At 36.8% G+C, this 17,838-nt stretch overlaps 1 protein-coding gene across 12 annotated transcripts in view; it reads left to right on the top strand.

The window, feature by feature from the left end:
* Positions 1-293: 293 nt before the first annotated feature.
* LOC103473595 (RIMS-binding protein 2-like) overlaps positions 294-17,838 on the top strand; it is a 68,637-nt gene continuing 51,092 nt past the window's right edge. For 6 of the 12 annotated variants that reach the window (XM_017307874.1, XM_017307872.1, XM_017307877.1 and 3 more), the window contains exons 1-3: positions 297-495; positions 2,940-3,086; positions 12,847-12,993. In XM_017307874.1, coding sequence (XP_017163363.1) covers positions 2,946-3,086; positions 12,847-12,993 — 288 coding nt within the window. In that variant the 5' untranslated portion in view covers positions 297-495; positions 2,940-2,945. Of the gene's footprint in view, positions 496-1,736; positions 1,906-2,939; positions 3,087-12,846; positions 12,994-17,838 lie in introns of those variants that run through there. The other 6 variants (XM_017307882.1, XM_008423937.2, XM_017307880.1 and 3 more) reach the window with 5 other exon arrangements.

Here is a 17,838-nt window from a genome sequence, read left to right as displayed (position 1 = left end):
CAAAATGCAAAGACAGTAGTCGGTATATTACCTGTGATATATGTAAGGATATTTTACCTAACAAATGATATTCATTTAGAACACCATAAGGATGCAGCACTTTGTAGAGGTTTTTCTTTCATGCACAGGTGAGAGGTTGGCTTCGTGAACTAGTCATTGTGAGTCCTCTTCAGTGTCCTTTCTCTTGTTAAGTGGACCATATGGACACACAGTGGGCAGTCCAGAATAAAAGGACACGGTAAGGGAAAGTCCTGAATCATAATTCAATTATTCCTCAGGAGAGGTAGTGAGACCAAAATACATCGACAGACAGCCATGCACTCAGAAACACAACTGCAATCAAAGAGGCAGCAAAGTCTTTTGTGAATATTTGTTTAGGCGTTCTTTCTTTTTCTTATTTAAGAAAGGATGGACAATGCTGAGGACCAATGCAAGGAGAAATCACTAAATGACATCATCCACTAGAGAAGAGAAATTAAGGACTATTTTGAGTGGGTAAGAATTTTTAATGAATGACTGAAATGAAATAATGTCATACTCTGTTAGGATGTTTGGTTGTATCGCACTTTTCCACTTGTGAACAGTCCAGCTCTTTTACCTGACCAAATATTAAACATGGTTTTTTTTCAGCATATGACCTTCCAAGTTATGCGTTTTAAAAATCACTCACGGGGCAGAGCTGTTTCTTTTCTATATATCCTAGAAACTGTCTTTTAAACTGAACAAAACCATTTCAGTTTCCAACAAACAGTTTTTCAACTTTTGCCATATTTTTATTCTGTCTGGGAAAAGAGTCTAACTGAAATGAGAGGGATTTCCCACTGACAATGTGATTCTCAGTAGTACATTTTTGATATAATGGGAGCTTTCTCCTCTCATTTTTTATACATTTGAAATGGAAACACTGGCATCATCATTTTTTTTCTTCAAAAATCTATTTCTCTTTCTTACTGTTTATTCAATGTCACATGCTGTTTTTATTTAGTTTTTTTTAATTATGTAAAGCACCTTGAAATGCCTTGCTGCTGAAATGTGCTATACAAACAAAATTTGATTTGATTTTGATTTTGATCACTGAGCTAACAGAGGTCTTGACAGATTTGGACTTCACTGCATGACACTGTAGGACCCATAAGCTTTATGTTCCCTTGCTTTTGTGTTTGCCCTCCTCCTCCCAAATCCCCTGCAAGGAAATAAAAGCTGTCCAAGGTGAGTCAGAACAGAAAATCTGTTCAAGCATGTGGCGGAGACAATAAAGTGCTCAGAGAGAGAGAGAGAGGAAATTGAATAATTTAGTTTGTTTACCAACGTTTCATTGTTTGACAGTTCCATTAAATGGTGCTCTGTTGATGATCTTACTATCAATTTCATCAGTTTTAGTGATGGGGGGAAAAATAAAACTCTTTAAAACAGTTGCACAACTCCACAGATTATTTCATTGTACAATTTTAATTTTAAATTCAGTTTGATTTTAAATTTAATCATAACTCCGGGTTACATTTTAGCTTTCTTACTGTTGTGTGAAACTATTCTACTGTGTAGTTGCTGTAAGCTCAGAACTCATGAGTGCAAGCGAGTGTTTGTTTGCATAAAGGTACATCCAGGTCAACATAGATGGGGATTTACCACCTGCTGATTAAGGTTGATGCTCCTCCTGTCATCACGTTGTGATGAGTAATCCTCCCTTACATAACTCAATAAAGCTCTCTCTTTGTCACTGAACACTTCCACACACTTCCACTCCCAGTTCATCTAAATACATTCTGACAAACTCAGAATTTGAGGGAATAATGTTAAACTACAAGTGTGATTTAGGATTGAGTCTACGGACGACTCTACTCTCGGGACTGACTTTTGGATCTAAGCATGTTTTATTTTTAAGTTATAGAAGAATGGTTGGCTAAGGTAATGGAAGATGATGGTGCTGCACAAGTCTCTCTTAAATCATTAGCAAGTTTTGTATGCGGTGCATTTTTGTTGCAGCTATTTCTTATTGTAGCTGTGTTTAACATTGAGTATAGAATTGATGAATAAAGATATAAATAAACATCCTTTTGTTAAAGCTTGTAAATAGCCTGGTTTTGTTGTTACCTTCTTGTCCCTGTAGACATTGTCCAACTTTCCTCAGTCCAGGCTTTTTATTTGCTTATTCCTATTTATGCACAAAGGTAAATTAGTGTTGTTGCATTCATTTTTACTGCTGTTAACTTTGTCTTATCTTGTTTTTTTTTTTTGTTTTTTTTTCCATAGAAAGTATTCCTGGCCCACTGCTTCTGCATTTAGCCGTGTATGTTTTCTGATCAAGTCATTAATGGAGCGGTTGCTTTCATTAGCTTTGTATACTCTTCTTTTCTTTTACTTTCCCAAGAACTTCTGCAGCCTTGAAGGCCACAGCATGTCATCAAGTTCCAATACAGACCTATTTATGTGATACAGAGGTGTTGAACTGCCTTTTAATCAGAACTGAATTTGACTGTATGACGATGGTTGATTTTGAAGTGATGCAAAGTGAAAAGAACAACTTTGAAACCGATTTGAAGCATTAGATTGTGAATGTATACATGATGTTTGTAGAAATAGTTCTTTTAAATCGGTTTAATAAATATTTACAGCACTCTAGAGTTTTAAAATTCTACTAAAGCTTTCAAAAACTTGAAAGAGTCAAGAAAAATGTTAACAATGTGGCCAAATACATGTAACATTTGATCATATTTAATGGTTCATTTAGAGAAAAGGACATTTAATCCAGAATAATTGTCAGTGTATGATCAGTTCGTTAATGGCAACTGACTATATTTTCTCCCCGAAACCAAAAATTGTCTCAAACAGATGCAACTTAAAATAAATATATATATCTTTTTTTCAAATTTCAAAAGCATATGTGTGTTATTCTGGGATTCAGAGCATATACAATGTAATATTTTTGAATTGTCTCCCAGGAGATAATGAGGGATCAAACAACCAGCACTAAGATGGAAGATCTGCTGAGGGAATCTCAGAGGGAGTTGCAGTGGATCCAAAGACAGCTTGCTATGATCGGGGCCAGAAACAGGCACCACCAGCATCTCCTCCACATCAAGGGCAAGGTAACATATAGCCACCATTGCTATCCCAGCAAAGATACAACTCAAAAGGTGAACATTAATATAAATAGGAGCAATATAATGCCAACTGACACTTCAACAACAAGGCCATTCAAAGTGCTTTACATTATGAAAACGTAAAACAACAACAAATGAAACAAAAAAGATTAGATTGCAGTGGTGTGATTACAGGTAAAATTAATCAAAAGCAACTCTAAAATAATTTTTTTTTTTTTTTTGCCATGCTTTAAAAGGAATTTGGTGTCTCAGCATTTTTGCAGTTTTCTGGAAGTTTGTTCCAGGTTAGTGAAGCATAAAAGCTGAATGCTGCTTCAAGTTTCAGCAACAAGGCATTTCAAATTGCTTTTGTCTTGGAAATGTTCTTCAGGTGGAAGAAGGTTGAGTGGGAACTTGTTTTTATGTGTCACTGAAGGCTTAGGCCTAGGTCCACTGCTACACCTAGATTTCGGGTCTGTTCCATAGTTTTTAGTTGTAATAATTTAAGCTATGTACTGAATCTTGTTTCTTGTTTCTCTTTCGGTCCAAAAATATTGTTTTTATTCAACAGAAGAAAGTTATGCCACATCTATGACTTGATTTGTTTGATGCAGCTGCTCAGCACTTAAATAGGTTTATTGCCATCTGGTGACATTGTAATGTATCATCTTCAAACATCTAGTAGCTCAGCTCATTATCCGTTATGATCTGACCTAACAGATGAAGTTAGGATGCCACAGTAACTTTTTTCTTATCTGATTTTTGTTTGTTTGTTTGTTCTGGTGGTTTTTAACTCTGTAATGTAATCCCATCGTCTGCTACCCCACCCGTCTTTTAAACAGGGATGATCCCAATACAAACCAACAGGCAGATGTGCCCAGAAGAGGACAGCGTGTCTTTAAATGCTCACTTTAGTATTTAAAATCCAGGGGGGGGGGAAGGTCAGGCTGTGATGTGGTGTAAAGGCAGCAGATTGTTCACGTAGTTAAATGACACTTTGCCTTCAGCAGTCTGCATATTTAAAGGGGTCATTGCCTATTTCTGCCCAATCCAGTTTCCATCTGTTCCAGAGCCCCTGTCTCACAGGGCCTCATGTCAGGCCTGGAAACCAATTTACAGCAAGTAATGCGTCCACCATAAAGATAGGAACAGACAGCAAGCAAGTGTTGCTAGGCAACAGAGTAGAACAGAGCGTTCGCTCTGCTTCCTCTCCTTGCTCACGCTGTCATGGTGTCTTTTCCTTTCAGCCCTGCCCTCTGTCCTGCGCTCTGCCCTCGTGTTAGCCAGAGAGCAGCTATGGACAGAACACACAGAGAGTTTTCTGCTGATGTAACCTCACTAAAACCAGCACGCTGATTTAATTTTAGCCCTCTTAGGGATTTAGAGGAAGTGAGGAAAGCAGTGGGATGCTTATTTGTGGGCTATGTTCTGGAACATGAACACCGAGACTGTATTTACATGATGCTCTAAAGCTAGAAGCAGAAATGAGATCAGGATGTTGGATTTTACATACGTTTAGTACAGTAGCTTCTTTTTATTTGTCTGTTGAGTAGATAGAAACCTTAAACTGTGACTTAAATTCAGATTTAAATATGGGTAACATACATATTCTTCACATCTTACAAAAAAGTACAGATATTATGAGATTTTAATAAAAAAACTAAAGCATTTTTCACCTTAGAACCACAAACTTCATTGTAGTCAATGGGGTGTTACGTGATGGAGCAATTCAATGTAGGGCATAATAGTGAAGTGGGAGGAAAAAGATATATTGTTGGGTGTGGCTTATATATGTACATTTCCATTTTTATTTATTTTTTTTACTTTGTAGATGCGGCTTATAGTGAGGTGCGCTCTATAGTCCGTAAAATACGGTATAATCTACACTTAAAATGTGACGTTCACAGATGCTTTCCATCTAAACAAACAGCCTGATCTCATTTGACAGAAGAACGTTTTTTTTCTGTAAATGTGCAAAGCTGTTTAAGGTGGACCTAAAAGACTTACAGTAGTAATTGCAGTGACCAGTGGTTTTGACTCAGAGGGACTGAAAATAAATCCATTACACACTTTTCAGATTTATTTTTGTAAATCATCATCACAGCCATGTGCTATTTTTCTTCCACAACTACGCACTAGTCTTTGCTGTTTTATCACATAAAATCAGTTCAACAGGCATGAATTCTTTTGCAAGCCACTGCATGTTTGAGAATTACATAAAGTGAGGGAGAAACGGCTGTTTGATGTGATGTAATGATTCAAACATCACTGCTCAGCAGATTTACACATCCTGTTTAAATGAAAGCAGCCATGTGTGATGCTGTTTTTGGTCAGCTGAACAGTGAGTACACATGTGGGAGCAGGAGATAGAGGAAAAAGTCAGGGTTTACAGCACAGCTGAGCGATGAAGCCTCAGCTAATACGTTCACAGATCAGACTTTGTGTGAAAGCACCAGCCAGGTAACAGTTTTGGGGGATTTGTATTTGAGTGACACATCCAGCCAGCTCCAGCAGCAACTGAAGCACTCACACAGAGGTGTTGCGTCTGTCTGTGACGCCTAATGGCATAAGAGGAGGGATGAGTCCTTTGGGACAAAGGGACGACTGCTTTTGAGGTAGGAACTTTATTATTGCTATCAATTCAGACAAATATATTAACAGTTGTCTTATTAAATTTCTGTTTGTCTTCTAGTTTTTATGTACTTTTACTAGGTATGCAACTGCTGTGTGCTTGGAAAGTAGAAATATTTATTCATTTTTTATTTTAACAAAAGAAAACTGTGCATGAATATACTGACAGAATAAAAATAATCTCTAATATCTAGATTTGGGGTTGCACATTCCAAGTTGGCATCTCAGCAGTCCTCATGCAATTGCAGCACTCAGACACCAGAGGGAGGTATTACAGTTCAAAATAAGTTGGCATTGCGCAATCTTGCTTTTTTTTTTTAACTTAAAAATCCTTTAAAATGTCACATATTCTACAAGAACTTCCAGGAAAACTGTTTTATTATGTAAAGTTTTGAATATTAAAAACAAAAGTGTTATGATTTATCAAATTGGATCACTTTTAATTTTAGGAGTCAGTGCTTTAATAAAAAGCCTAAATAGGTACCATTGCTTTCTTACCTCAGGCTCCTCAGTTCCAGTCTGCTTTAAATAAATAATGTATTCCCTAACTCTCCATCGTTGGTGCTCCCGTTTTTCTGCACTGCTTGTGTGTTTCTCATGTGAGCAGGCTTCTAGTTGACTAAAAAAGTAGTGAGTCCCAGCTCGATGCCTGACTTTGTTCTTGTACGCCCCCTGACCGCTGATGTGCATCTCAGAGGTCTCTCTGAAATGCCACTGAAGTAAGTAAAGCAGTAATCGTGTCCTTGCATCAGCTGTTTTGGTTGCTGACTTTCCTTTGTGCAGTGCACACACTGCATCTCTTCTGGTGATTGTGCATCTTCTGCTCAGCTTTGACATTTAGGGGATGGTAAACACAAGAACAATGTCCTCTCAAAAAGACATGATGGTAAAAAAAGAAAAACTAACTTGTATAGTTTCACACTGGGTGCATTGAACTTTACAAAGACGAACAGCATAAAACATCAACAAGCAATACTAAGCTGAGGTCATGAGAGTTTCATAGTAGAAAAAGTCTGATGCTGGTATAATTCTAGAATGTTTTACCTATATAATTTGGATAAATTAACTATTTACGACTTAATTTTCACAATTGTTTTCACACACATAATTACCCTTCTTCTAAAACATGGCCCATTCAGTCCAGTCATAACTTTCTGTTCACTGTGGCTACCTGTTAATTTAAGGCTGCTTCTATCCAATGATAAAGGAACATAACTACATGTCCCAGTCCCATATGACATTAAAGTAAAGGTGAATTCATTGTCACACAGCATGTCCCAAATGGAGCTTCTGCAGGGCAGCCTTCATATGAGGCTCCAACACTGGGTTCAGGGTTTCCCCCAGAAAACTTGCTAAGCCCGGTGGTCGGGGCGTCGAGGCGGTCCGCCGGCGGTCTACCGTGTTTTTGTATTAAAAGATGTTAAGTTGACAGAAAATGTAAAAGTATTACTTTTACATTTCCTGTAAAAGTAATACTTTTACAGGAAAAGTAAAAGGAAAATACTTTTCCTTTTACAGGAAAAGTATTACCTGTAATACTGGAGGAAAAAACTCACTGGAGTTTTTTCCTCCAGTGAGGAAAAACTCTCCAGTTTTTCCTCACTGGAGAGGAAAAACCTCTCCAGTGAAATGTTATTTAAACCCACAACTAGTGTAAAAACAACAAATTTGCAATTCTGTTTAATCCAAATTAAGTCAGCAGATCCATCAGGCCCCCAAGGGCTTCAGGGGCCCCATAAACGCTAATATTTTAAAACAGACCACAGATACGTAAATGTAACACTTGTTTATTGAGATTATCGATGCTGTTAAATTCGATTCAATTGTTAAGGCATAAATTAAAATTTTTTAAATTGTTTAGCATTTAGATCCAAGATTTTAAGGAGCTGGCAAGTTTACTTTGTAAAACTTCAACGAACAATATTCATAGTTAGATTGTTTTGTTACCATACCAACAAGCTGATGCTGTGAGTTTAACCTTTGAATTTACACAAATTAGTAAACTGCGATTATTGCTTTTTAGGCTGGCCAATTAAACTACTCCTTTCTCATATATTTCACTAAATCTAACACAGAAGCTGTTAGAGGTGCTCATGTTTTTAGCAGCAAGAGGGGCCCCTAAGTCAAAGTCTGCTCAAGGCCTCAAACAGCCTTGGACCGCCCTGCATGATGAGGTAATCCGCACTGCGCAGAGATGCACAACAAATGGTAGATTTAATTCAATGCTGCTAATGTGGCTTTAGTAGCTCTTTCATTTCATGTCTGTTGAGTTTTTAATCGTCACAGAAACTATTCTGGTTGGTCGAGTTTCTGGACGAGTTTTGCAGATCTCCGTGCAGCCGCGCGCCTTAAGTAGACAACGCATTTGAAATGGTTTGATGCAAAGTGTAACCGGAAAAATAAAAAAATAAAATAAAAAATACAATTATATAAAATCAGTGTGATGCGTTACAGACCGGAGGGAGCGAAAGCTCCACACCAGGCTGAACCTGCATGATGAGGTTAGCGCTGGTCTATCCATAAACGCTCCGGCCACAGACATAAACTTTACAGGGAAGACAGACACAGAGCCACATGCTAGGTAGAGTATTGAGGTGTAAACGCCGCATATAATTGTTCATTCACAAAGTTAAATCATTCTCACCACTTCACAACGCGCACCTCTGAATTCGCTACAAGTTATTCCTGCGGTTCACATAGAGCTGCGCAACCAGAGCTAACGCGGCGGGTTTTAAACTCTTACCTAGAGTTCTCCAGAGGATCATAATTCCTCACAGTAGGTTTATGTAAGCATACAGGTCAGCCTGTGTCCAGTTTGAGTGAAAGGAGGCGCACGCGATCCCGCTGAGGTAAAGCAGCGGCAGCGCGCAAGGCAGCTGTGTGATTAGTCCGCGCGCTGTCGAGTTTAAATGCATATACTACAAACATATCTACTACAAACCTATCATTTAGGAATAAATCTGCTCTGCTAGTGAAATGCTCAGAGCAACAGAGACGCTTGCAGCCCGACTTAAAAAAAAATAGTGATTTATTTATTTTTTCCTAGAAACATTAACAAGCAACGCTTAGCCTGGCGGCGAGGCTAGTAAAGCATGGCGGGCCGCCAGGCTTATAATACACTGTGGGAAACCCTGGGGTTAAAAAACGCTACTTCAGTACTTAAGAAGTGTTCAAATAATGATGTCTAACCTTGTTTTTAATCTCTGGAGAAGAGAGCGATTTAATTGCGCTCAAACAACAAAAATAATCTTGTTTTAAAAAATAGTTTTCTTAGGGAAAATACTGTTGCCTTCTTTAGCTCAAATAATTTTAATGAAGTCCTTTCTACAGGCGTTCACCGCCCTCTGATTTTGGTTTAAGTGGTCTCACATTTTCCTCAATCACCCTCTGATACACATTCATGATGGATTTTACAATTTTGAGCTGGCCAGATCCTGTATCCAGCCATCCGAAACCATGACACTTCCACCTTCATTTATGCCAAACATGTTCTCTGTTATGATGTCTAGATAATTCAGTTTTAGACTCATCTGTCCAAACAAACATAATTCCCAAAGTCCTTGTGTTTGTTTACATTATCTATGGTCATTTTTACTGTGACCTTCAAACTTTTTTTTAAGAAGGCAATGATTTTCTTATTGGATAGTTCACTGTGACTCAGTAGCTGCTACAACAGCGGTTTAGGTCGTACCATGGTAAGCACGAAGGCTTTACTCAGTTTTTGCTGACTTATTAGCTGCTCATCCAATAAGCAAAACTATTCTTCTTCCCCATCGACAAGATGCTGTTTTGGATTTATATCAGCTGACTTTGGAGGCCACTGAAGCTCCGTGAAGTTATTGTCATTTTCAAGAACCAATTTGAAATGAGCAGATTTTTTTTGGCACTGGGGTATTAAGCAACCTGAAGAACCAATCAGATGATGTGTACACTAGTCATAGAGGGACTGACGTGGTTGCCAGATAATTTGTCACATTGTGAGAAGTTACAAAACATTGGATATTAGTAGTTGATGTTTTTTATTAAAGATTCTGGTTTCCAATACAAACTTGTGGACAGATTTGTAAAAAAAAACAACAACTTTATGTCGATAAAAACATTCATTTTCATATATATATGTAAGCATACCTGCATAGAGTACTGTTCACTTTATTTGTTTGTCTCCCCTCTATATAACTTACAGTGGAAACGAAGGCAATTTATGCAGTTTAAGGATCCCATAGTCCACATTTGTGTCATTGTCCTGTTCTGTGATGTAACTCCTGTCAAGGATTCAGCTTGCTCTCTACTCAGATGATGTGTCCTCAACTGGATGGCACAACTGTGTCTTCCCTGACACAGAGGAGTGGTTTCTGTCACGGTGTCTGCCGTCTCCATCCACAGGCCCTGAGCCGTTGCTCTGAATCATGCCTGTCTTAGATGTAGTGGCTGTCACTGATTAGAGATGATGTGTTTGCTTCATAGTCCAGGCAGCCAGATGCTAAAATCCATTTGATTAGTGCCTTATTTTGCAAGGCGTAGGATCTGTTAGCCTGTCTGCTTGGCAAGTGGGCTGAATGAGCAGGTGGACATTGCTGTCTTCCTGTCTGCTTAAGAGGTCCATCATCTAGGCTTTAGAATCTTGCTGTCAGGAAGAACATCTTTTCTTTTTTTTCGATTGGATTTTTTTTTTTCTGACAAAGCAAGTCTGGCTAATTGTCAGTAATGGATGTTATTAGCTCAGCAATGTGCCAGAAACTGTGGCAGTATGTTAACTGATTCATTAGACTAATGTTTAAACTTTCTATTAGTAAGAGAAGTTCAAAGAGAACAAAATGTTTCTTTTGTCTTCAGTGATAATCCTTTCTTTATATACCTTGGCAGTGCTAAGATAGCTTAGTTAAACAGTTCAGATAGCAAATAAGAGTAATCTCCTGGCAGATTTCAGATTAAGCTTCATGTTTATGTTACAAATTTGCAATGCAATGGCTCTTATAGGTATACACACTCGTATAAAAATGTCAGATTTTTGGGACTAAGGTTTTCCATATTTATTGACATAATTAAACTGAAAAGCAAAGTAGAGGTGGTTCTTGTGTGAATGTCGCCTTACACCGTATCCCTCTGTGAGCAAACACACAACCAAACATCTACTCAGATCTATTCTGCTAACAGTATGCAATGAATCAGAAAAATTCAATTCAACAAATTATGTCATCTTAAGACACCTTGAAAAACGACCCAGTGTAAATTCTTAAATACTCAGTAAGTTAAATCCAATTGTACAGATAGATTTAGTCATTTTCATAAAGTCATTTCATTTGATTTATTTCAGTAGGTGAAATAAATTATATGGATTAACTGCATATAGACTGATATTTTCAAAAAAAAAATTAAGAGGATTTTCTGCTTAAAAGTAATAAAAACACAACATTTAGTTTCTGATTTTGCAACGATTCCTCCACCTGAATAGGCATGTAGCAACGTTAGAAAGTGTATTGCATCAAGTTCTTAACTTTGCAACAATCTCTCATACTGGGCATGGATGTGTTGACAGTGGAGAAAAAAAAGTAAATGATTATTTACTGCTCTTTGGTTCCTCCCACGCCACCTTTGGGCAGAAAGTCATATTGCCTGCATAAAAAAAACTTAACTGAAACAAAAGTGCTAGAGCTTTTTCCATTAAATTTCAGCATTCATCTTCTTTTTAAGAATTCTACCAAGACAGACATTGTTTGTCAAACCCACCTTATAAAGATTTTTTTTACATTTCTACCTTTGTACTGTGAGGACATTCATTGTCCACAAATCCCTCCTGATGATCGCACACATTTTCTGTCAGACTTAAGTCTGGACTCAAGATTAATTTCTTTTGATGAAGTCATTCCTTTGCAGATTCAGAGTTGCGACTGTACTCAGTATGAAGGGACTGTGTACTTCTACAACCAGGTTATTGTAGCCTGTTATGCAGCCAGAAATTTGTGTTTCAGTTGATTTGTGAACAATTTGTCAAACATAAAGGTGAAAGAAGTTAGGCAATGATTAATCATACTCAATCTGGTTTTAGTCTCAAAATCCTAAATTGTAACAGAGTTGGTACACTTTATAGAGCATCTGCATGCCAACAAAAGCAACTTTGCTGCAGCAAAACTTCATATCCATAATTAGCACAAAGATTATGGCTATTTCTTCAGCCAGACACACAGTCACACAGAGTGCTCTATCATAGGTTTTCTTCCAACTACCTTGAGTTGGACTTGTTTACACCTCATTCAAATCGATCCATAACTCCTTTTCCATCTGTAGTTCTGCTGGCCTCAAAGAGATTAGAAAATTTGTGAAGTTATAGCCTCTGGCCTAATTTGATTCCAAATACTGCGTTCTGGTAAGTTGTTCAGATTTTTTTTTTTTCTTTGATGTGCAAAAGGACCATCCACAATTATTTGGAGAAGGCGGCAACATGCTTTTTAGAGTTTTGATTTTATATTTCTACACAGGACTCAAGTGTGTTTCAATTTAGCTTAGAGAAAAATCTTTCCTTTTAGTGACGTTTCTAAGCAGAAAAAGATGTTTGAAAATCCAATTGAGGTTCAAAAGTTGAACTTGACTTTGCAGCAGCAAATGCATTTTCATGTTTGGTAATCCTTTTCCTTATAATAGCTCCATAGGATGGAGCTGCTTTGCTGGAAGCAGAACTGAAAATAACATGTCCCCCCTTTCCTCAAATGTTTAGCTAAATGCCTATTTGTTCAGCAGTTAATGCTCAGATTTCTTTCCTTTTTTTTTCCATTGGTCTTAGGATTTCATGAATAACCTCTTTTGTTTGTTCAGTTTACATACATTTTCTTCTAGGTTATTTTTACTAGACAGTGGCTTACTTTTCAAATAACATTAGATATGGACAAAATTCAAAAGATGATCAAAAACACACAAAATATACCTAAAGGTGCTGCAAACTATATTTGCATGTGTTCGCCGGTGCTTTATTTATTTTAAAAATCACAGTAAAATAAAATTGTATCATTAGCAGTCATTATTCAATGGGCTTTAATTCGTTTTAAGCATCCCCAATTCGTCTGTGTTGGAGTATCACAGTAGCCAATTAAAAGCCTTTTGGCTGTCAGAACTAATTTCTGTGTTTCTTTGTTTCTTTCAGTCTAAAAGTGAGTTTTCATCTCAGCAAGGTGTGGGACATGCTGCAGTCCACAATGTGAACCGCTTTCGAGTATTGGAGGAAAAAAACAGGGCACTAAAGCAGGAAGTGGTCGCACTCCGCCAAGAGAAGCAACATTATCGAAAAGTGGTATGTTTTTATTTCTCAGTATACAGGCACAAACAATTTGGCTACTCGTGTTACTTAAGATGTTCTATCAGGAAAAATTACTTATGTACAAGTTTACTAGCTAAAATGTCTTGGATGATATTCCCTGATCAAGATTTCGTTTTTTGAGATTAAAGAAGTAATTCAGGGACTGCTGCTTGCTATGCTATGTTCTACGAAAGCAAACATTTGAGCAACTCTAATGTTTTTACAAAGGCAAGGAAGCACAAAAGGCCATATCATGTAGATTATTTTTATAGCTATACATGTTTGTTTCTTCCATGACATGAATAAGGATTTGTTTGTGTGTTTCACAAATACTTCCTCCCCACTTGGTCCCAGATGGCAAGGATGTGTTAGCCATTGTCTTGGCAACATGAAGCATGGAGACATTATCACACATTCTGCCAGAACTTTACAGTCGCTTCTGTTTTAAAACATTATAGGCTTATATGAATGGCAACGTCATAAATCAACAAATACATTCTAATCTATCTCTATATGGATTAAAGTGTTTAATTCGGTTGCTGACATGTAGCACCTTCCAAAAATGTTCATATCCCAGGAAATACCAGAACAAAAATACCAATTTTACTCTCATTAAACCAACAATGTTTGTGAACCTCAGTTTTTAGTTCTCGCTTCAGTTTCAAAAAAGGATTGGACTTTGACTGGGCCTTTCTGACATGAGAATATTATTTAATTTAAACTGTTCCATTGAAGCTTTGGATTTATGTTGAGTGTCACTGTTCTGACCAGAGTTACTTTTTGCTTCTTGACTTCCTCTTTGATTTTTCTGTTCTTTGGCAGACCTGTAGGTTTAGCTGCACCACCTTGTAAAAGTTGGTTTGCAGGAGTGGAATGCTTTTTCCACTGCTGTATTACGGTGCGAAGAAAAGCCCATGATACGTTCAAAGCTTGGGTTGTTGCTTTATAACCTAACCTTGATTTAAGCTTCTCTACAGCTTTCCATCTGACTTGTCTGATGTGTTACTTGGTCTGCATGGTGAAGCTTGTTTATAAATGTTCTCTTACAAAATTCTAAGGCCTTCAATCAACAGCTGTACCAATACTGAGATGGATTTACGCACTGCTGTAGTGTGTAAAAGTAGGGTGAACATGAAATGCAGACCACACTTTTCAGACTTGTATTTATGTACAAAAAAAAAAAAAAACAGCAACAAAACAACATGTTTTGTTATTTCCCTTTTCCTAATAATTATGTATCTGTTTGTGTTGGTTTATCACAAAGATCCCCCAAAAATACATAGAAGTTTTGGTTTGACAAAACAGGGATGTACGTTTGCTCTGCCTTTGTGGCAGCTTTACTCACAGACTGAATCATTCTCATTTATGCAAAGCCAGACTCAGCTGTGGATCAGTTAGGCTGAAGGAAACTCTGATGTAGGAGCAAGTTTATTCTAACATATTTTCCTAAGAAGATTTGGTCTGTGGGCTTTAACTTTTTGGAATGCATTAAAAGAAAATGACAAATATGTAGACATCGGCAATTTTATGCTATTTTTTTAGCCTTCCATCCATTGTTATGCTTGCGAGGTAACAACTGGTCCCTTACTCCATTGGTAACTGGGAGAAAGGTGAGATATGCTCTGAACAAGTGGCCAAAGTGGCCAATTAACTTATCAGAACCCATGCTGAGAACATGCAAACTCCATGCAGAAAGACCTGTGTTTTGCTATCATTTTTAGCTAAAAAACAATATACAAATACAATACACAATATGTCAAAATACCAATCCAGTTGATTGACTCAGAACAATCAGAAAGCTTTCTTCGGAAACCAAAGACAATCGCCCGAATGTGTTTGTTCTAAATGTGGCCTAGTTCATCTGATCACAGATGTTTTAAACCTTTAGACTTGTTGCATGGAAACAGTCTGAAATGGACAGCCAAAGAAACGTACCTCAGGTGAGGAATGACCTTCTGTGTGCTGTGCGGCTCCTGCTATAAGGCCACAGCTGTCTCCCTGGACACCATTTCTATGGCAACAATTATGCATTGCCAGCAGCTGGTTCACTCAGATGATGGCCCTCGTGATGAAACGGGCTGTCCCGGTGAAAAGAGGAGTCCCACATCCAATAAATAATCTCTAATAGTGTTGTCTTATTCGACCCCGCAACCTGCATTTAGGTTCTTCTGATCAAAAACTGGCATTGTCAGACCAAGGTTAATAATAGCACAGAAAAATGTTAATTAGCCTATTTAGAACTCAGTTGGATAATAACACCACACACAGAAATACAGATTGCTTTCACTAACTAGCCAGTTTTTTTGTTTTTTGTTTTTTTTTCCCATCTGTATTAAAAGGAAATAATTTTGGCTTGACTTCATATTCCCTTCTTGATTAAATTTATCCCTGAAAGTGCCTTTTTTTTTTTTTTGATGTTCTGTTATAACTTAATTATGCTCAGTCCATTGCCCACTCCATCTGTCTTCTTGTTACTAAAGCACACACAAGCTTTTGGCTTTAGAAGAAGTGGTAAACAAAACAAAAGAAAAAAAACACTAAAAGCCTGTTCTCAGTTTAAAAAAAAAGTACAAAAGGGTGTATTAACTTGCAGGGTAATTTAAATCCTATATGACACAGATACATTAAAAGGTTCAATTTTGGATCTGCTTTCACTTCTTGTTTCCACTGCTGCCAAATTGTCAGTAAAATTTCAGTAGTTTAATGCATATGCCTGCTATCCACTGGACACTGCCAGTCCTGCCTTTCTTTTTGCATCTGACTTTTCCGTGGTTGGCTGTGCTCACTGACCTGGCCTGTTTTTCCTCATGTCCATAATCACCAAAGCAGATGTGATGGACGTCTGAGAGAGATCTAGTTGTGATTGAATTTAGATTCTTTTTAGATGTCAGATCACACATAAACGAGTCTCTTCCTCATCCACGGTTTTAGAAAGTAAAGCAAATGAATTTATGACCTTGGAATGTCTCAAAATTTAGCTAAATTATCACCACAAAAGTCAATATATTTTTATTAAGATTTCATGTAATAGACAGTTACATTCAGAGTAGCTGAGTCAGTCCTTTGTTGAGCTGACAAAATTAGAGAGTATCTAATTTTGGGACTAATTCTCTTTTGGATTTAGATCTGAACTTTGACTTGGCAATTCTAACAGATGTCTGTAATCACCAGACATCTGGGCTTCTTAAGTAATTATTTTTTCAACCAAGTCCAGGTTTTCTGTCATTTCTGAAGAAAATGATCCCCACAGAATGATGCTGCCAGCATCAGCCTTAACCATGGAGATAACATGTTCTAGTTCATGTTTGTTTTCTGCTACTCATAGAATTTGGCATGTAGGACAAAATGTCAATTTTGATCTTATTTTACCGGAACACCTTCATCCCCATGTCAGGGGTGTCTTCTTCATAGCTTGTGGCACACTGCAGTCTAATTCTTTCAGAAATAGCTGCTCTTCCCTTAAACTCAGGTTCATGTTGTACACAACTAACAACATATTCTCCCACCAGAACTGTGGATCTGTGCAGCTCCTCCAGAGTTACTATGGTAAATGTGGCTAAAAGCATCTGCAAATCACAATTTATAGATTTGTATTTGTAAAATAATTTATAAACCACATATCAGGTTTTTTTTTTCCAATTCACAATTGTGTGCTACTTCATGTTGGTCCATCACTATAAACCCTAAAAGAATTGAGTATATTTTATTTGTAAAACGTTGCAACTCAAGTGTTAAATGTTGTTACAGTAATGATTCTTGTCAGATATTCCTCATATATCTGATCAAGAAGGTTTAATAAAAGACATAATCTATATTAATCAGTACAAACAGACAAATTAATATGGCAGAAACAAGGGAGCAAACACAAATCTCTATACTAATTGATCTACACTAGGTTGTTGTTTCATGACAAGTAAATTCAGGGAAGATGTTTTTAAAGTTTACATTATTAGGGACAGGACTGTTTTGACTTGAAGTTAGGTTGGATGCAAACAGGATTTATATTGATGTATTTAACAACCAGTTGTTATATCTCACAATGCCTTATTTAGTGTCTCTTTGAGCTAAAAAGAAAAAAATATATATCAGGGAAAATTAGCTGAATTGTCAGTAATTTTCCACTACAATAAAAAAAAATATTACATAAACACCAAGCCTTGGTTTAGTTTCAGTACACGCCATCTTTACAGAGGCTGAATTCCATACCTTTACAGCCAAAACAAAACATGCTGTATTACAAGACAGACGTGCTAAAATGTGGCAGTGTCAAAATGTAGGGCCCTCTTGGATTAATTGTAAATCCTTTTAACCGGATTAAATCATTTTAAGGAGGCAGCTGCAATTTAACTGTGCTCGCACATACATGAAAAAATATGCATGAGTCACTGCACATAAGCTGATGTCAGTATGATATAATTACTCACTCTGACAAAGCAGTGTAGGCAGTGTGATAGCAAGTGTGTGCCATGTTGTAGTTAATGACTAAAATCTGTGAAATTGTGAAGTGACACTTAGAAAAGAATAAAGATGAAATCATTCCACTTCACAATTTGCCCTTATTGTGTAACATGTTATTTTAGATAGAAAACAAAAATTTTAATTGTACTTTTTAGCCTTATGAAGTGCCCCCAAAATAAATGTTGCTATATTGTAAATATGTAAAATATAATATGACACTGTATAAACTGAAAGATATGTTATTTGATCATTAACATGTTATTACCATAAAAAATAAATAAATAAATAAATAAATAATAATAATTATAATAATAATAATAATAATAATAATAATAATAATAATAATAATAATAATAATAATAATAATAATAATAAGACATT

This window comes from Poecilia reticulata, linkage group LG12 (genome assembly GCF_000633615.1).
Source record: "Poecilia reticulata strain Guanapo linkage group LG12, Guppy_female_1.0+MT, whole genome shotgun sequence".
In the NCBI taxonomy this organism is placed as follows: Eukaryota; Metazoa; Chordata; class Actinopteri; order Cyprinodontiformes; family Poeciliidae; genus Poecilia; species Poecilia reticulata.
Note: the sequence above shows the minus strand (reverse complement) of the source record. Positions and strands in the feature narration are given on the sequence as shown.